General features: G+C 40.7%; 1 protein-coding gene across 2 annotated transcripts in view; it reads left to right on the plus strand.

Moving 5' to 3' along the window:
• FZD3 (frizzled class receptor 3) overlaps positions 1–20,192 on the plus strand; it is a 64,413-nt gene that overhangs the window by 703 nt on the left and 43,518 nt on the right. Inside the window, exons 1-2 of one of the 2 annotated variants that reach the window (XM_005510572.3) lie at positions 3,248–3,398; positions 4,700–5,213. In XM_005510572.3, the coding sequence (XP_005510629.1) occupies positions 5,025–5,213 (189 nt within the window). In that variant the 5' untranslated portion in view covers positions 3,248–3,398; positions 4,700–5,024. Of the gene's footprint in view, positions 1–3,247; positions 3,399–4,699; positions 5,214–20,192 lie in introns of those variants that run through there. The other variant, XM_065055549.1, reaches the window with a different exon arrangement.

Here is a 20,192-nt window from a genome sequence, read left to right on the forward strand (position 1 = left end):
CTGCAGTGACCCAGGAGCAAAGGGATGTGACCCCCACGCAAACCTCGCTCCCCCTTTCCCTGTGCAGTGCAGGACCAGCTCCAGCCGTGTGCTCCCCTTTTCTTTTGCAATACAGTGTGGACCAGGGGAAAGGGTTGCTGGTTTTATGTACATATATCTCCTTCCTTTTGCAATACAGCGTGGACTCGGGAAAAGGGTTGCAGGTTTTACGTACATATATATCCTTCCTTTTCTTTTTGCGATGCAGTGGGGACCCAGGGGGATGGGTGCAGGTCTTACGTACATAAGAAGGAAGGAAGGAAGGAAGGAAAGGCAGGTGCTGATCTCTTTTCTTTAGTGAGCAAGGACAGAACCTGAGGGAATGGCAGAAGATGTGCCAGGGAGGGTCAGTTGGACATGAGGAAAAGGTTCTTCACCCAGGGGCTCCTGGACACTGCACAGGCTCCCCAGGGAGGTGTCACGGCCCCAACCTGACAGTGTTCAACAAGAGACTGGACAACGTCCTCAGACACACGGGGTGACCTGTGGGGTGTCCTGTGCAGGGACAGCAGTTGGACTCAATGACCCTGGTGGGTCCTTCCAGCTCAGGACATTCTGTGATTATATGGTATCCTTCCTTTTCCTTTGCAGTGCAGCTGGAATCCAAGAGGATGCTAGTTCTGTGTGTGGACTTGTTTCTTTTCCCTTTAAAACACAGTGGGGATTCAACGGGAAAAGGGATTAGCATCAATCTGCACCCTACCTCCTTTTCCAGGCTAAGGCTCCCTCTCCAGTCCTTTTAGCTTGCCAAGCAATATTGACTCAAGTGGAGAGAGGTGCTAGAATTATCCCTCCGTATACATAGAGAATCTCACCAAAAAGCATTTCTACCTTTCCGTCCTCCCTGTGTGGACTGGAGCAGGGACCATCATGTTGTCACTGTGTGAAGGGAGAGGGGAAGAAGAGATATTCAGCATCTTTCTTCATTCTCCCCCGTCATACAGTGATGAGGAGTGTGGAAGAGTTGCAGCATGTGCCCTCTTTCCTCCGTGGTCCCCTAATTGAAAGAGAGGATGTGGGGGATTATAGTGTGGTTCTCCCTTAATCCATAACACAAGTGGAGAACAAGGGGAGTGCAGCGCTGGAGTTTCTTTCCCACTGCCTAATTAAAATGGAGTTGGGAGAATAATGTATTCTCCTTTTGTGCCTTCATGTGGGTGGGAATGGGTTGGGGAAGCGCTGCTGGTGCTTGTGTGCAATGAGTGAGCTCCGTTCCTTTCTCCACCATCAGAATTGGGTGGGGAGTGACTAAGGTGACATTCTCCTCTTCTCACTTGTACAGGAGGAGTCTGGTTTGTTGTTTTATCACCCCATTTCTCTGGGACAGATAACTGTTAATTAATCCACCTACGTACTTTCTTTCTAAAGTCTGATGATGTTTTTCTCATTGCTCCTTTAGGAACTTTGAAAATCATATTAAAAAAAAAATCACTTGTGGGAGTCAACCCTTTCATGTAATGCTTTTCACTCTTTATAATAGTCATCTACCCATTTCTTAATTTATCCTTTACAGCAGGAATTGCATGGGCTTCTGATGATTGTAAATACTGTATAAATCCGTAACCACACCAACAAACTAGCTGTTTCCTACCCCTTTTGCCCACAGTTTTTTTCTTTTTTGCAGTGCCTTGGGGTAGATGGGCAGGTATCCCCTCCTCCTCTTTTATCCCCTGTGTCATCACAAGTGTTTTGGTTTTATATACATATAAAAATAACCACAAAATTTCATATGTAGAGGCTCAACAATGAGTGTACAGAACTGGATGTGTGGTAAGAAACTATCTTGACACTAAAGATTGCTTATTACAGCATTCATCTGTCTACACCAATTAATAGGTCATCCATATGCTCGTTTGCAAAACTTTCGTCTCCTTTCGCAATTACATGGTTGTCTTTTTTCTTACTTTCACCTAGATTTTTTTGTTTGTTTCCGCGAAAGGGCACTGGATGACTAGGCTATATAATATGATGTGCTTTTCTGTCTCTAATAAATATAGACTTTATTTCCTTTATGATACTCTATAGCAATAAGATCTTGAACATAAAATGGAAAAGCCCTGAAAGGAAACGATGAATCTTTTTATGCTTTTTGCACAGTTTAAAACTTTTTGTGGCTTATTGAGTTAAGGTTTCTGCATGGGGTTTTTTTCAGTTTGAGGTTGTGAGGAAGTCAGAGGATGTGTGGATTTGTTTGGAGTCTCTACTTTGAATGTCATTAATATGATGATTTGTGAAGTGTTCTTGGAGTTTTTCCCAAGATCCTGGCCTGGATTTGCCCAATGTTTGTGCTTCCAGCTTTAACAAAATACCTGGTGTGAGTATAGTTCATCTGAAATTGCTTCTGAACCACTCTTATAAAGCATTATCTTCTGATCACTGCTGGAATGGCACCTGAATTACAGGGAGCGTGCTATAAATTCAATTGCTAATCCACGCTACAAATTGACTTTGCTGGAGTTATTCCATCAAATCTCTTGCTGTTGGTGGCTGAAGTGTTTGAAACCAATGTTTTGGAGATGGCAACGAACTTTTCAGGTTTCTTTTCCTGAGTGTGGAAACCTGTTAATAAACTATCAAACCCAAAAGGCTGAATTCAAAGGAGATTAGACGCCTCATATGAAACTGAGTAGGAATGGATTTTGTCTGTCTATAACTTGTAATCTTCTGGTCAGGATGTGAAAATGTCGTTGGGGGTTAAGTAATGCTGGCCTGGCAGATGGCATAGTTCAGATCCTTGGCTCTTTTTTTCCGGAAAGAGATGCCAAATTCTTGAAAACTAAGTCTGAGGAATGGCTTCCTTAGATCAGGAGGCCACGGCTTCTCAATGCCATATGAACTTGAGGTTGGACTGAAGTTAAGTGTGGTTAGATGTAACATGTCTTATGGCTAATTTTCCTCTTTTAAATTCAGTGTGTTGACTGCTCTTCACAGCAGCACTTGCTCCCTTCAGAATATAAGCAATTTAAGCTATGTTTGTTCGTTCTTCTGCCTGGCTTAAGCTGTAGATAATTCTCTTTTCTGCTTTTTTTTTGCCATGTTTTATTTTTTCCTAGGTTTGGAACAGTATTGTTTGTGTTATTTTCTTTATGTGCTGCGTCAAGCATGGATTGTCTGTCAATAGCTGTGCGAGTAAGCAGCCTGTGAAAGCAAGTTGTCAATAACTTCATTTAACATGGCTATGTTTAACATCTTGGGCTTTTTCCTGTTTGCATGTTTGTTTTTACCAGCCTGTCTTGAACAGCTCCAGCCAAAACCATTGCCGCACATGATCTGAAAGAGAAGCACAGAACTGTTGAGGTTGGAAGGAACCTCTCAAGATTATCTAGTCCAACCCACAAAGTATATGAGGGTTTAAAGAGGTATTTAATTTTTCTGACCATAAGATGGACCTGTGTAAACAAAAGTGTGCATTCAGAACTTTCTTGATCGGCAGATACCAGCTGAAGTCTGGGAATTAATTCTTTCATATCTCTCCCTAAGTTTGCATTAGGAAGAAAGGAAACACTTTTTTCCCCTCTCTGAGTATAGAATTTATTCACCTTTCTGAATATCTAAAGAAAAACATTAAACTCTCAAGACTGGAAGTCTGTTCAAATTGCCCTTCTCTGGGGAATATCGATGAAGTACTTGGGGTTTTCTAATTCAAACAATTTCAAGTTTCTGTTACCTTTAAGTGCGAACCATATATATTTTTTTAAAGCGGTTGGTTAGAGACTGAATTTTGCAAATTTTATTGCCGTAAGACAAAATTATCCTAAGAAAGGGGCCTCTTTGTACTCTTATGGCTCTGTCAGCTTTTTCCATGCTTTCACCTCCAGCTTCAGAGTTTGTTTCTCTGGTTGATGAGCACAATATGCTGAGTCCCTGTTCTGCCCGTTCCGCTCCAGCCCCTTAGTGCTGAGAAATTGCAGATCCAGCCTGGGGAGTGATTGCTGTTTGAATTGGCTCTATAGGTAGAGTGGAACTGGCAGAACAACCATACGTAGCTCCCTTTGTAATTTCCATCTTTGAGAGCGTGTGGAGGAAGGGTTCCTCGAATAATGCTGTCTTCTGGTTTATCCTTACCTGTTCTGATGGTTTCTGGAGAGGAAAGTGTGAGATTTGTGCAAGTAAAGTGGCTTAGAGACAACAAAAAAGTTGTTTACAGCTAAAATGCCATATTTGAACACAGGTAGCCAAACCTGTGTCTGTTGGACAGAACAGTCGCCTTCAGTCCTGCAAGCTGGGACTTGTGTATTGGTGGTGGTGACTGTTTTGTTTTTGTTTTATAATTATTCGGCAGAAGCTACGAGGCCGTGCAGCTAAAAAGATGCTATCGCTGCGAATGCACTGGTGGAGATGCTGAGTCAGAAATAGCTTGGTTTCAGTGTGGTCAACAATTGTAATACTCACGTGGTTAAATGTAAAGTGTGGGGTTTTCTAAAAATATTTTTTTTCTATTAAATACATTCCCCTTGTTCGCCATCCTGAGTTTTGCAGCACACCGTCTTTTTTTCCACCAGAAATCATTTGAAACCAGGATTAAAACTCGTCAAGGGACCCTCTAGTCTTGCACACGGGAACTTGAAGCAATTTGTCTACCAGGCTATTTAGAACTAAAACATATTAATCAATTACAAGGCTTTTTACTGTATTCTGTTTGTTGTGGGTTTTATTCTAGGTTATCTAACAAAAGAAGAACGTAACTCAACTGCTCTTCTGTCACGATGGGGTCAATTGTGTGGGAATGCGGTTAAACATCTTAATACCTGGACCTAATACACACTGTATAATACTGAGAAGGCAAGATTTCTCGCACGTCTGTCTCAAATACATCATCTTCTAGACTGAGCCAATGATGTTGCACACAAAGAGCATCCCAGTTCTGAAGAACCTTAGACAAGGACTGCAAATATTGCCGTGGAAGTGAAATCTGAAGGTGCATGAGGAGCTGAAGGAGGTTTCTGGTGGGGCTCAGTGACCGGCCCCGTTCCCAGTGTGGAAGGATGGCTGGGACCTGGATGCTGCGGTACCTGTGGCTTCTGGATGTTTTGCTGGGGCACACGAGAGGGCACAGTTTATTTTCCTGTGAGCCCATCATCTTGCGGATGTGCCAGGATCTGCCTTACAACACCACTTTTATGCCTAATCTTCTGAATCATTATGACCAGCAAACAGCAGCATTAGCAATGGAGGTAAGACTGTTTTTTTTCAGCAAGATTAACGTTTTTGGCCTTTAGTTGGCAGTTAATTGGTAACAGAAGCCAGGAAGGTATTTATATTAAAAATTAAAAAAAAAAAAAGATAAATCAAGATAATTAGTAATTTAAATATAAAAGCAAACACCACTTGCAAAATACGTGCTGTAATATATACTAAAATATTCTATGACTGCAAAGTTTGCCTAATTTACTATAACTGAGTGTGAAATACTCTGGATGTGTTTGTATGGTAGTCTGTTACTTTAAATATTTAGACAGATCGAGGATGCATATTTTGAGTGGTCTGTCGCATTTAAATGCCAGAAAAGCAGAAGATTCTTCATTCTGAAGAGTACGTTCTTTGGTGGCTTTGTCATATTTGACCTTTTCTTACTTGCCTGAAGTTTGGTGTGAAGAAAATGAGAATAATAAGATATACTATGAAAATAATGGGAATTGCTCATTCCTAAGTACTGCTTTTCTCAGCTGAAAGAAAGTCTCTTCTCTTGCAGACTCTTTAGTTAACCTGTGTCTGTTCTCTGTCCAGACAGACAAGCTTTTAGATTTGTGCTTGCTTTGTTATAATGGTACCTTATTACTGTTGCCATTGTCCCCTAAAACCTTATTTGGACTTAAACGTAATAATTTTCTCCTTTAAGAAAACAAACAAACAAACAACAATGCATTTCCACTGATATTTGTCTGACCTTTCTTTGGAGAACTTTCCAGATGGGGCTTCAACAACACCTTTAGTCTCTTTGTACCAGTACAAGACATTTAAGCTCATTTCAGTCTGTCCTCTATCCTACCACTCTGCTTAAGGGGTTTCCTTACTTGGTATTCTGTGGAAATTCAGAATATTAGGCAAGTCTTGCTGTCAGCCTGTTCAAATTTTCATGAGAGATTTGTGCAGATGAGGATTATTTGTATTTTTGAAGTGCTTGGGAGCCCTCACTGGTAGGTACGTTGTGCTGTACACTGAGAACAGAAAGATTTCATCTTTGAATGCTCCGCCTGACAATATAGAAACCTAATCTAATTGTTCTTGTTAAGTGATACAAAGACAATGCTTTATATATTTTCCTCTATGGAAGAGTTGTGAACCAGACTTGACAGGTTTTTTACTATAAGAAGAAAACAGAGATTCTTACCCTTAAATTTGCTTTCTTTGAAAGAACTATGGACTTGCATTTCAATGGCTCATTTGGATGTGGCCAGGGATTCTAGTTATGCTAAATACATAGCAACAGGAATGAATATTTTTTTTAGAATTGGTTGGGGTAAATTCTGAGGACCTTTGAAGATCTAACTGGAAGGAGGAACAATGGAGCCAGAGCAAGTAAAGAAGTTTAATAGGATAACAGGGTGAACATGTAGGTGTGTACAAACTGTTTATTTTGTCTTTGGAAGGTGGAATTTAGGATATTGAAGGAATTGATGAAAACCAACTGGATTAAAGGCTTCTGAGACTGGCTTGCAGAGATGTGGAGATATTAGTGGGTTTTGGTTTTGTTGGGTGGTTGGGGAGGTAGATTTTCACCTCTTGGAGGGGCAGATTATCAGCTGAAGGCTTTCAGGATCTGTGCACCTCAGTATTTTCTTAAATGATCCAGAAGAGAAGACTGGCAGTGAGATGAGAAAGCCTGTTGATACTGTGGTGAGTAACGTAAAGCTGAGATTGAATCAGAATGAAGAATTGTAAAGATCTGGAGACTACGTTTGCGATAGGAATTGTTGGGGGAATAATATTCCTCACATTGGTGGTGATAAGCTGATTTCATTGGAGTTAGGATAATTTGTTCTATTGAAATATGAGTTGAAAGTGTGACTGAGCAGTAAGAAAACCAAAAGGCAAATCAGACGTGGAATAATTAAGAAAGAAATGAAGACCGGACATGACTGTGGTATTATATAATCCTGTGGCTCACAAATGGCTGGAGTGCTGGGTGAAGTTCCGAGCTATTGCAAAAAATGTGTTTGAACTGAAGGAGGGCCAGAGAAGAACAGGAAAAATTCCCATATGAGGAACGTTAGACTATGACAGGGTGGCTTACTTTTAAAATAGAAGACAAAACAAAACAAAAACTACCATCATAAGTGGCATGCGAAGCATTATAGGGATGGACTGTCTCTACCAGGCTTCATCAAATGAAGTTGCTAGAAGCCAAGTCAGAAGAAAGAGGTAGAGGTGGCTCTTCAAAAATAGCTGTGAAACTCTTAACCAGTATTGTGGATGCAAAAAGTTTGAGGAGACCAGACCAGAACTTGGAAGATGATACCAGTGAGGGTGACTGCATAGAAACAAAGCACTTCAGGCTCTTCCACACAGCAGAAAATTGGGACAGCGTTTAAGGTACATAAGAAATGTCCTGCTCATGGTTTGTTCTACCAAGTGCTTTGTATCTGCCCATGGGAAGAAGAGGGACTGTTTTGGGAAAGGATGCAAGTGAGACCTCTTGTCTATGGGCTGGTGCTTCCCTGGGACCCGCAGTCCCTGAATTATGGATGTTAGAAGGTACCTGTCTGCCTGTTCCTTTCAGTATGATTTAATGGATCTATAAGCGATTAATTTATCTAAATTATTCCATGATAGAATGCTGTCAACCAGCTCACTAACCACTGCATGAAGAAGCACTTATTCTCTAACCTGTTTTAAGCCAATTTCCTGCTACTTTCATTTAATATCATTTGTTCCAGAGTTGTGCAATATTATGCTGCAGTTAAATCCTCTGCTACACTTGTGATTTTGGAAACCTCAGTTGTATCCCCCAGGCTTTTCCTCTCCAAACTGAAGTGTTCCAGCCGTTTTGGCTTTCTTGTTGCAATTCAGCTGCTTCATTCCTGTGATAATTTTAGTTACCCTTCTCAGTCCCTTTTTCTAGCCTTGTCCTTGTTGAGATGTGGCGATTAGAATGGTGCACCACTCCACATGCAGGCACACTAGGGTTTTTTAATACATAAAATAAATAAAATCATGCTTTTTGCTGCTAATAGCTTCCTAGTAATGGCCAACATGATGTTCATTTATCTGGCTTTTGTTATGTTAAACCAATTATTTCACAGAACTGTCAAAAATATCGCTTTCACTAACAGGCTTTTTATGGCCACTGTTGAAAGCAGAGCAGTGATTATATGGACCCTCAGACTGAGCCAGAATAACTGACATAATTGTTCTTATCTTCATAAAATAGCTTTCTGCTATGGAGAGAGAAACAGCTGAGAAGTGAATGTTACTTCTCTGCACTCTGTGGTATAAAGCTCAATTTAATAGCAGAAATTAGCTTGTGTGAAACACTGTGGTGCTGCGATTCATACGCTTACTCGTTGCCAAAGCCATTCGTAAACTTAGCATGGGCGCAGTGGTGTTGTGGGTATGTATACAACTCCCTTCTGCCAATATAATTGGCACATAGGCCAGTGGGTTTGGTCTGGGGATGGGCTATGGGCTGCTTCTGAATGCCTTGTGAAAAATGGTTGAGACTGTGCAAGCAAATAAGGCTATTATCAAACTTAAATGCCCTATGCAGGGGCCTGTGCCTCCATTGCAGAGCTTTTTAGGTGTTTGAACAGAAAAAAAGAATGGAAAGCCACAGGTTTTTGTAAGTCTATTTCCACTCCTTGTGTCAGCCTAGATTGCCCTTTAAATCTGTACTTAGCAAGAAGTAAGATTTTATTATTTGGCTTTTTAGACATTATTTCATGTTGCAGTCAAATGGATGGAGCACTTAAGTTTTGAACTGAATTATGTCTATTAAAACTTACATTGTGGCTTTTTCTGGTAAACGTCTTTCATGTCCAAGCCCTCCCTAACTGCCCTGGGCATAAAATAGTATAACATAGCAGCAGAATCAGTGTGATTCATCTTGTGTATTGCAGGGGGAAGCTTTGTCATTCTCACAGTTTTTCAGTAGTGCTTTTTTACAATAGTTCCTAATAAAACCCATAAGACAAACTCAGCTTGTTTGTACTGCAAGAATATAATACGAGAAAGAGTTAATGAGAACTAATGAAGAGAACCACCACAGCAGTTGTCTTACCATCAACAAATTCCATGCACTTCTTTTCCCATACCATTGGTTGCTTTGTTGAAGGAACTGTTTAAAAAGTTATTTACTGTTATTTCTTCAAAACTCAAATAATCGGTTCTTGTGCCTTTATTTACGAGGATGCCTTAAACTTTGTGCTGTGCTACAACAGCACGATTTGCTTTAACCCAGGGAGACTGAAGGGAGGAATTTCTGTGTTGAAGGGCCTGGAGCATTATTGTATCCCCAGGTGTCTCTAAAGGGACTTGCCTCCTTTTGCTGGAGGACAAACACCGGCCACACTGGTCCAACCTCTGTTAACATCTGCTTGGCCAGAGCCTAAAATGAGAGTCATTTTACATCATCTTCTTTCTAAAAGGAGTGACGCCGGTTCCTATGGACCAGCACACTGGTCGTAATGGAGGATGGAGATACAATAGGTGTGAAGGGTGTGTATTTTTTGGAGCCCCCGGCCAAGTGGAGCCAGGAGTTGTCCTGCCCTTCTTTACCCATCTCTTGGATTATCGCTGCAACATGAATAATTATCTTCCATCCCTTTTTCACTTAATATTCCTTTGGCTTGGAAGGATTTGCTTATGCATAACACTAGCAAGCAGTGGTTTTTATCTGCCTATAATGTGATTTTTGTAGACAAATGTTTTTGTCAGCGAACATGTAACTTGGTACCCGTTGGAGCCTGAGAGTGTGCTATTAAAGCTTTTGTCACTGATGAAGAGAAGTGATTTAATATGATGATTGCCAGTCTTTTGGCACTTGAATATACTGCCAGATCTTTCTTCTCCTTACCCTGGTGTTTTTGGGTCCTTTCAGATGATACTAGGGATAAAAGAAGCTTTGAAGACAGGAACCAGACATAGTCGAAGGCTAAATGGGTCCCTCTTGGTGAATGCAGCAGCGTTGTCTTTTGGGATTATACCAGAGGTCAAGCGCTCCAGAAATGAGATGATACACTCACCATATGGGCAGAGTAGATAACATGCTATTCCTCTGCACTGTCTCTCCACTCAGATTCCTATTTTCCTTATCAAAAAAGAGCAGTAGCAGGGACTTAGGGATCCACCGTGGCAAGGTTGATTAGTGCGTAGGTGGGAGATGAAAAGGAGTAATAGAGAAAAAATGTTATTCTACGGTTTACTTTTTTATTTTCAGGATGAGGGAGGTGGCTGGAAGGGGAGAGGGGTAATGTTGACTCATACACCATCAGCTGGGAATCATCGCATTAATATCGATGAACTAACCAGTCATGGACTTTTAAATATTTAGAAGCAGAAGCAGCGAATAGTTAATGGACTTTGTCACCGGATATGCAACTGCAGATGTGAAGCACCTGATTTTTCATGTTTTGTTTCAAATTTAGTGGTTTCTGGCTTGCACTGATTCTTGTAGAGGATAATGCCGTTGACCTGCCCCAGAGCAGCATGCGTGCTGCAAGGTTTGTGTATCTTGCTAACTCTATTTCTATGTGTTTCTTTTTTGTGGCAATAGATATTTTTCTTTTCCCAGCAGTGCTCTTTGGAATCTTGTTTTTTGGGGGTTTTCTTATTTGTGGAAAAGAACTGGAGTATGCTTTAAAATGACATCAGAAGAAGACATAGTGGTATTTATTCCCTGCCTGGTCTTAGTATGTGGGATAGGAGTTAGGCATTTTTCCAGTGTAGAAAGGTCAAATATTAAGTGGCCCATTTTAATGGTGTTTCTCAAATAGCTTTTCTTTCAGGCATATATTACAACTGATTTCAGATAATCAGGGTTTGGACTCAATGTGGAATATTGTCTCTTAAATCTTGATTTGCATAAGAGCCAGGGAAGAGTGTGCAACATTGACTGATGTTGGTTACCATGGTTGTGATTCTTACCTTCCCTGGAGCTGGGAGGTGGTGCTGCCCCATTCCTCTTCTATTTCTGAGTGATTCTTTTTGGATAGAAGTGGGAAGCACCTTTCTTTGATTTTGTACTGAGCAGCAGGGATGGAGTGAATGTAGGGTGGAAGACCTTTACATTCTCCTCCCGTAATTCCATCTTTACTCCTTTCTGTCCCCCATCTTCTTTTCCCTTGCTAAATCTTAGCACTTGTCCTTGGCTTTCTGTATTCTTCAGGTCTGCAGGCAAAACTCATAGAAGTATAAGAATATAAAGCTAATGGAGAAGTAGGTTTTCATCAGCTGATGTTCTGTGAGCATTCTAATCTTAGACACTAATTTGCAGTAAGGATTAATTTTCTCCTTAGTGTGTAAGATTATGATGCCTACAGAACAATGGGGCTGTACATGATCATAAGCAAATTGTGCACTAGCTGATTAAAGCCTCCTCTTTCATTAACTTGATATTCTCTTATTCCCACTCTGAATTTTCACCCTAGAAATAGCCACATAAAGATTTTAGGTTTTGTTGTCGTTAAACTATAATGTCTCAAAGCTAGAATTGCAAAGAGTACAGGCAGAGCAAAGGAATTTCTGACAAAATACTGCTTGAAAATTTCTGGTTTAGGAATACCTGACAATTGTCTGTTTCAAACGCATCAACTCGTTATTTCAATCTTGACCTGTTATGCAAAGGTGGTAGAAATCCTGAGTGGGTAAGAACAATTTGGGTACAACTAGAGCTGTTACATCCCCAAGGAGATCCATACAAAAATTAGTACGAGCTGACAATTTTGTACAATGAGGCTGCTGAGGAAGCTGTTTCTTGAACGTAGCCTTAAATGGTATCATATTAGAACCTTCGATCCTTTTCACATTAAGGTCCAGTGAGCTTCAAGATAATCTGAATGAAGGATATTCTATGAATGCTGAAGTGTTTTGACTCCTTGGACAGGAGGAACAGCCAAGTGAGATAATTGTTTGTGTTGAGATACATCATGTATGTACCTACTTTGAAGCTGGTAGAGTCTTCAATAAGGAAGAAAGAGAAAGAGCTTTGTCTTTGGCTAGAAGTCTCGTGAAGTCCTTGACCCAAACAGAGTAACATCCAGGAATAGACGCACAAATGGAGTTTTCGGCTGTTGTTCCCTGCAATGTTTTGTGTCTGGGAGAACACTGTAATTCTGACAATCAGACTGTCAAATATAGAATCCTGAATAGCAAACTGAATAGATTTGGGGACCCAGATCATACCTGAGCATGTGATCCATCCTAGTACAACAATTAAAGGGAATATGAACTGTAAGTGACATTTTAAGGAGGAACAGATGTTTAATGTGAACAATCACAACTGTGTGTCTCTGATTTATTTTTTCTTGCCTCTAGGGCCCACATCATTGCACTTCCAGAAACCAGATAAAGGTGTTCAAGTGCTGTGCTGTACAGAGCAGTAAGAACAGAGTACTAAAGAGATGCTTCTTTCCAAAATACAAAGAACACAAGGGTTAAATCTTCTGCATATGAATCCTCAACACTCAGATAGCAGAGCTAGGTAGCAAGTGGTAAAACCCCTTATTTTCTTTTGCCTGGCTAACAGACGTTCTCCAGAGGGTAATAATTTCAGAATTACTGTTTCCTAATCTTTTATGTTTGTTAATGAGAACAAGATGCCACATGAATATTTTCAAAATGCAGCCTAGTAGCAAGAGGGAAAATGAAGAGAAGTAGAATTGGGCTTTTTTTTCGTTTGTGAATTGAAGATGAACTGCCACCGTGTTCATATTTCATTGAATAAAAGATAAATTCTGAATGACGATTCAGTGGAAATATAGAAACAAAGTTTAGCCTTGATAGTTTAGCGCAGGCATATGAAAAAAACATTAGTTTTATGTGGCGTTTCAGTTTAAAGCGAACGATCTACATCTTAATCAACATGTATTCACAGCGGGCTTGTTTTCAGGGTCGTGAAGGCAGATGGCTCTGCATTGTGGCTAATTCTGGAGCATCTGGTGCCGGCTAAAAGAGGAATTATTAGGAAAGGTGGAACACACATGAATTTATTTTGAATAGTCAAATGACGATGTGCTTTATAGTCAGTTGTAGCTTTATATCTGCAAGCGTAAATTCTCCTCTGGAGAATCAAGTCACCACTTTTGTTTGGTCCAAGTTACCAGCAAGACCTTTCTCTTCCCCCTTTACACTCTTCTGATACAAAGACTATTTAGATATCTGACTTATAACCTGTAAGATGACATAATAGGTTGGAAGCTCTTTAGTTTTCCATCTTTTTGACTTGCTATTCTTTCAGAACATGTTTTTTGTGCAAAAAGTTGTCAGTGATGCAGGTAACGGTTGACTAGATAAAAGTTGTATGGCTTGGCTAGGATGAACTTTTTATTTTACTGGTCATTTGGAAAAGGTGCTTCCTTGCTTTCTCTAGTGTGTGATGGTGGTTCTAACTATAGGACAATCGGATTCAGAAATAAAGCCACAACAGGCTGTCAAGACAAGAGAATAAGTATGAAATAAATGCCCAAGGAGCAGCTGCATTTCTCTTGCTGGTATGCCTGCAGTTCTCTTCTTTGTTTTGGGAGACATTCGTGGTGATTTTAGAGACATTCGTGGTGATTTTAGAGACAGTTGGGATGGCTTTTATGGATTTGAATAATTTTTGGTATCAATGGGATGTTCCTGTGTGGCTGTGAAGCTATTGTGTTCTGCGGTATGAGAAGAATTCACCAAAGCATGATTTTAATGTTCAAAGGACAAATCTTCTGAAATTCACATATGCCTCACTTGTGTGCAGCCGCTTTACTCCCCATTTTGTATCGTGGTCATTAAGAGGTGCAAATGTATGAGGGTTTGGTGACTTTCTGAAGGAAATGGAGCCTGTGCTTGTCTTAAATGTAGCACCAAGCTGGTACTGAAGGAACCCAGTGCTTTAGAACTGAGTTCATGACTCAGTTTTGCGACACTTCAGACCTGCAAAACAATAGCATTTTTATAAAATGTGCTTTCAAAGAATATCTTTGGTATGAGAGACAGGCTGGAAGAAATGGAAATGGGGAGGAGATGGATAAATGTAGGAACCCAAGAAGAGTGACGTGAATTCAGAGCAGAGCTGTGCTCAGCCGGGTGTTCTGTCACCCGCTGGTGACCCTAAGCGGGTGTCATACAGAGCAGGTCGGGTGTGTAACACCCACCGACCATCTGTTCTCCCATGGTCAGCAGCCTGGGGCTTGGAAATCAGGGCTTGCATTAATAACCTCGGATGTATTTTTCCACAAATTGATCGGTTTTCTTCCTGAACTCAAACGTTCTTTTAGCATCCACAGAAATCAGTGACAAAGAGTTACAGAAGTTAAGGTGGTGCGTGAAAAAATTGCTGTTGTTGTGTTTTGTTTTGTTTTTTTCTTCCAACAAACCGCCTGTTGGTTTTATGTCCCTGCTTTTAATGCTAAAGATACAGTGAGCAGTTGGACCATATTTTTTCCTTTAAGTATCATTTGTAATTTTATAGAGTTGTTTCATGCCTCATCCTCCTGCTGTCTCGTTTACAAGGTACAAAAATAAGTGTCCCAAATCTATATTTTATGTAGTATATGAATGCAGTACCATTTTAATATACTGTATGTAAATCTGCGCTGTCAGATTGCTCTTGCAGTAACAATGACTAGATTAACTTCCATATTTTGTAGAACTGTTAGTGTAAACTGTCTCTGCATGTTTGAAACCATAGCTCAATAACAATCTTCCTAAAGCTGTGTTGTTTCCAGTTATCTGTGAGACATTTAGGAAACGTCTTCAAAGTCAAAGGGCTACAAAGATGATTAGGAGACAGGAGCATCTTTCTTAGGAGGAAAGGCAGAGAGAGCTGGGGCTGTTCAGCCTGCAGAAGAGAATCATCGAATCATAGAATACCAGGTTGGAGGGGACCACAAGGATCATCTGGTCCAATCTTTTATAGCAAAAGCCCAGTCTAGACAAGCTGGCCCAGTCTGAGAAGGGATCTTATCAATGCTGATCAATATCTCAGGGTGGATGTGAAGAGGATGGACCAGGCTCTTTTCAGTGGTGCCCAACGCCAGGGTGAGGGGCAACGGGCACAGACTGAAACACAGGAGGCTCCATGTGAACATGAGCAGAAACTTGTTTGCTGGGAGGTGCCAGAGCCTGGCCCAGGCTGCCCAGAGCGGGTGTGGAGTCTCCTGCTCTGAGACATTCAAACCCCCTGGACCCGCCTGTGGGATCTGCTCTGTGACCCTGCGTGAGCAGCTGGGTTGGACTGGGGGATCTCCAGAGGTCCCGTCAACCCCAGCCAGCCTGGGGTTCTATGATTCTGCTTCATTTCAGGAGAACATTAAATAGTAGTGTTGGATTTGAAAATCAGATCTGCCCAGTTTCTCTGTGGTGTCATATAAATTAATGTGATGCTATTATGAGAACTTAAAACCAGTGCAAAGTTGGACACTCAATCCTTTATAGTTGATTTTTTTGTATGTGTAGGATGATTTACTTTCCCTGTAGGTTCTAGCGTTGCGTTTTTAATGACTCCTTTCCCGTTTCGTTTCCCATCTTGTGAATTTGGCCATGATTCTCCTTCCTCCTCCTCCCACCCCTGTCCCGCAGAGTCAGTTCCTATGGTTACCCCCGCTTTGGGGGGTGACAAAGGTTGGCATCTTGATTCTCCCCAGCCAAATTCTGCCCTTTGACTCTCTCCCCTTTTCACACCCCTTGCTAAGCTTGGCCTCTGGCTCTGCTCGGTGGTTTGTCAGCCAGGGGGTTCCTATGGAAACAAGGGAGGAAATTTGAAAAGAGAAGAAAACAGAAGCACAAAGGGCTGGTTAATTTGAATTTGAACAAGGGAGGAAGGCTCCTTGTAGTTCATCTTCATATGTTGTAGAAATCTGAAATTTATCTTTTAGAAGTTGCTTTCAATTTGTAAACTTGTTTATATTCCCTGTTACTTGATTTGTAGAACAAGGGTTGTCATGTTTGTGGCACCGAGCAAGGAGAAACATCTTTCTTTTAAAATTCAATGGGAAAATTCTGGTCAGCCATTCGTTTAGCTTTTGTGCCCTCACAGGTGCAAAAGCATCATTCACATTTTTAATATTTTTCTCAGAAAACTTACATGTATTACATTTTTTCCCTTTGTAATAATTCAGTCATACTGTCAATTATCTCACATCTGTGCATCGTGTTTTGCGGAGGAGTGAATGAATACACGCCATTCAGAATCAGCAGACCCATCAGTTGGATTCCTATTCTTTTTGGTTCTTTACTGGACATTTTTAGCATCGTGGTCTGATCTGGGCAGGTGCGATATGGAAATATAACTGCAGAGAAGAATATGGTAATAAAGTTTGACCTTGGATTTCAGTTTTGATGCTTCCTGTCAATAATAAAGAAAAGAATCAAGGAAACAAAAGCGTGTGTCACAGGATATTAAGTGCCTTCTGGGACAGTTTATCTGCATATTTTACAAATGTGTTACATAATTAAAGTTTGATATGAATTTCTTAAAGAACAACAAAGTTACTTTGTCTTCAGATTTTCCATGGTGGCTTTTTGAATGACAAATTGTCTGGTTCTTAGAGAAGAATAGTCCTTACCTCGTGTAGAAGAAACATCATTTAAATGGTCTGATTTGAAAATTTGCCCTCCAGCTGCACTTCTACAAAATCTTGTGGCTAAACTCCTGAAAAACCACAAATCCTGAAGAGTTCACAGACATTTTTCTTAGTCTTACTTTGCAACTACAAGAATATTTCTCCTCTTCTTCAGCATAACCTTAATTAAGTGGCATCACAAAAAGGCAGCGTAATTCTTCTGATCCATCACTTGCTTTTTATTTCCTTACACAACAGGAGGCTGTTGCTTTTGTCTGGAAATACTAAGCTTCCAGGCTTTGAAATTTTAGGCTTTGGTTCCTCTCCCACTTTGTATGAGTTGTTCTTATTAGCCAGGGTCACGGAGGGGACTCAAGAAAGGGGCGTTGAATTGAAACCAGGACTATAAAAGATCTATGGCTTGTGGTTCTACAGTGGCAGCTGATTCCTCTGCCAGAACCTGGTGTATCCATCCGAGAGGATTAAAGAATGCAGTTTTGATCTTCGGGTGTTAGTCCTCACCCGGGAGGTAAGTACGAGTAAAATTGAGCAAGCTATTAAACAAAACTCGTCATGAAACATTAACAAATGCACGTCCGTACACTCCCACCCGCTCTCCTGTCCCCATCCTGCTGCTTTGGAGGTTTAAGGGACAAAGGGAGCTGGAAAACCAGCTCTCTGTGAACTTGCTATGGTTCTTTGGAACAGAAATGGCCCCAGACTGGTCTTGTGTGCTCTGCCAGACAACGGGGGCTTATCACAGCAGGTTTCCAGCTCTTTTGGCTTCCCCACCTTCCAGCCCCACACCTGGGATTTGCTCAATTGCATTTTCCAGCCTTTTGGACACCTATATATATAAATATATATATATGTATGTGTAGATGAAAGGGATTTTTGCAGTGTTGGGCAATTATTCAAAGAAGCAATCAATGGGAAAACACACTTATCTCCCCTTGTCTTGCATCACCCTTACATCTCCAAGCAATTTAATGGAGTCTTTCGTGTTTATCTGCTCTGCTCTTTTATCATTTGATCCCACTAATTCCATTTTCTGTCGATTCCCTCATTGCAAACCCCCCCGGCACGTGTTCCAGACAGACCCTGGCACACAGAGTCCACTTGAGTGTCACTGTTTGAAATCTCTTTTGAAGACTTACTTCTTCTGCAATGCCTATAGATATTTGCATCTCTTTATTTATTTAACTGGAAAATAGTTTGGGTCTGTCATCCCGTGGAGGGGCCTCACATGCGTCACCTTTTTGCATTCCCTTGTTTCCTTCCATCCGTGTTCCCTTTCTCCCGCTGTCTTATTAATCCCGTTATTGTGTTAGGGCTCGTCCTACTTGTCAAGGGTGTTTCAAAGACACGCGGGATACGCCGTGGGATCAGTTTTTCCCAAAATAACGAGTGAAACAGAAGAGAAACAACCACACACAAACTTTGTCCTCAACAGGGACAAACTTCTGGCCCTTGGAGGGCAAACTATTATTTAATGTATTTTTGAGAGAAGCCAGCACGCTTTTAGGATGCCGCAGAAACAAAGAGACCGAGGCACTGTGGGGATTCCTGTCAAATATTTAGCTGGTCAATTATTAACTGTAGGGAAGAAAAATCGACTTCAGGAGCTTGGTTTTATTGTTAATGTGACAGTTTTGGTGCGGCTTTCAGAACGGGTCGTTCAGACGTGTGTGAGGTGGATAACAGTTGGAAAAGTGGTGGACAATTGCAATTGTTTTTTGTAATTCTCTTTCCCTGTCCTCCCCTGTAGAGTTCAGCAGTGAGCTCATTAACTTGGCACTAAGTGGGAGAGACCGGATCCCCTGATGAATATTGAATTTTAATTTACAGCTGCTGTGTTCAGCCATGTTTTTTAAAAATGGTTAATTATTTGAATTGAAGTCACCAACTAATTATCTTAAAGCTTCTATTTTGAGCAGGAATGAATTTTCATTTAATATGTTGGAGTAAATTGAGATTTTCTTAGTCTTAATGTTTCTGTTTCGTGTTACTGTCTGACGAAGTGAAGGTGCCCACTTAGTGACCCTGTTATAATTCTAATTAGGTAACAAACAAATATTGGGATGGACAATCTCTCTTAAAAGTTAAAAAAGCCATCCAGTAGATAGAGTCGACATTTGGTCAGAATGTGTAGACTCACTGTAGAATTACAATAATGAGAGAAAATTCTCTTTCTAAAGATAGAAAACTTCCCCCAAAGCCACCTCATTTTCCCATAGTTTGTGTCCAGCTGTACGTGCTGTGCATGGGAAGAATTTAATGCGTGATACCAAAATATAGCAAGTTGATCCCAAGGTTCAACTATCCAGGTGAGCTTTTATGTGTTTTAATGGCTTTATTGTACTTGCAATAACAGCCACAGGACAGGACGATTCTCCGTGGAGCCCGTGGGAACACTGAGAGATGACACTGCTAGATTTTTCCTCGAGCTTCCAGGCAAATATCCAAATTTTCCTGAATAAATCTGGATTATAACATGATCTGCCCACCTCTACCCAATTAAGGCATGTGAAAAGCACTAACTACTGCAGCTTTGCTTCTCTTGCGTTAGAAATCAGCCAATCCAGATGTAATCCCCTGAGAATCCTTACAATCAAAATAGTCTGAGAACTGTAATTGGTGTATGAGAGACAGGATAAATTTTAACAGTTCTAGTGGAGTAACTCTGAAAAATGAAGTGGAAACTGCTGTTGAATTGAGATTTGGAGGTGGTGCAGCTTGACTGGAATTGGATAATACTCCAATAAATGCATATACAGGACTGCAGGGCTTGTACAGTGCAGACCACACAGCCAGGAAAACTACCCTGCATTGGTTATACATGTGAAACAACCTGCTAATTTTTAGAATTACCTATACCGAGGGACAGATTAATAGACTAGACTGGTAGTGGAGCCTTCCTGGAATTGTGAGGGAAAGAAAACTAATAGTTGTCAAGCCAATTGACAAAATGTTTTAAATATTACCCTGTGAAATATCCTTTATTCTGAGACCCGAAGATGCAAATCTCCCCTCCTATCCAGCTGTTGACATATGTATGTGTACGTCTGTGTGTGTGTATGTGTTTTTACTGCTATGTAGATGTAACAGATGGTTTGTAATGTTAGATTAAGACCCAGCTGCTAGAATGTTAGCATTCATTTTGCAGATAATTTTTTTCAGAATACTTTTTACAGTATTAATCCAATAGATTATGTTCTTGGTTCAGTTTGCATCATGTTATTTATGTACATAGTTGTACTGGATCAGTGTCGTGCTCTTGTTTCTTTCCAAGCCATATATACCACCCCCCGACTTTACTGTTGTTAGAGAGACATTATTATATTACCTGAGCATTCGATTTTCAATTTCGGCAATAAATACTGGGCAGAGTCAATAAAAGTTTCAATATGTAGCCAAACACAGCTGCAAATTCATTTGGCACAACTAGTTTTGGTT

This window comes from Columba livia, chromosome 3 (assembly GCF_036013475.1).
Source record: "Columba livia isolate bColLiv1 breed racing homer chromosome 3, bColLiv1.pat.W.v2, whole genome shotgun sequence".
NCBI lineage: Eukaryota > Metazoa > Chordata > Aves > Columbiformes > Columbidae > Columba > Columba livia.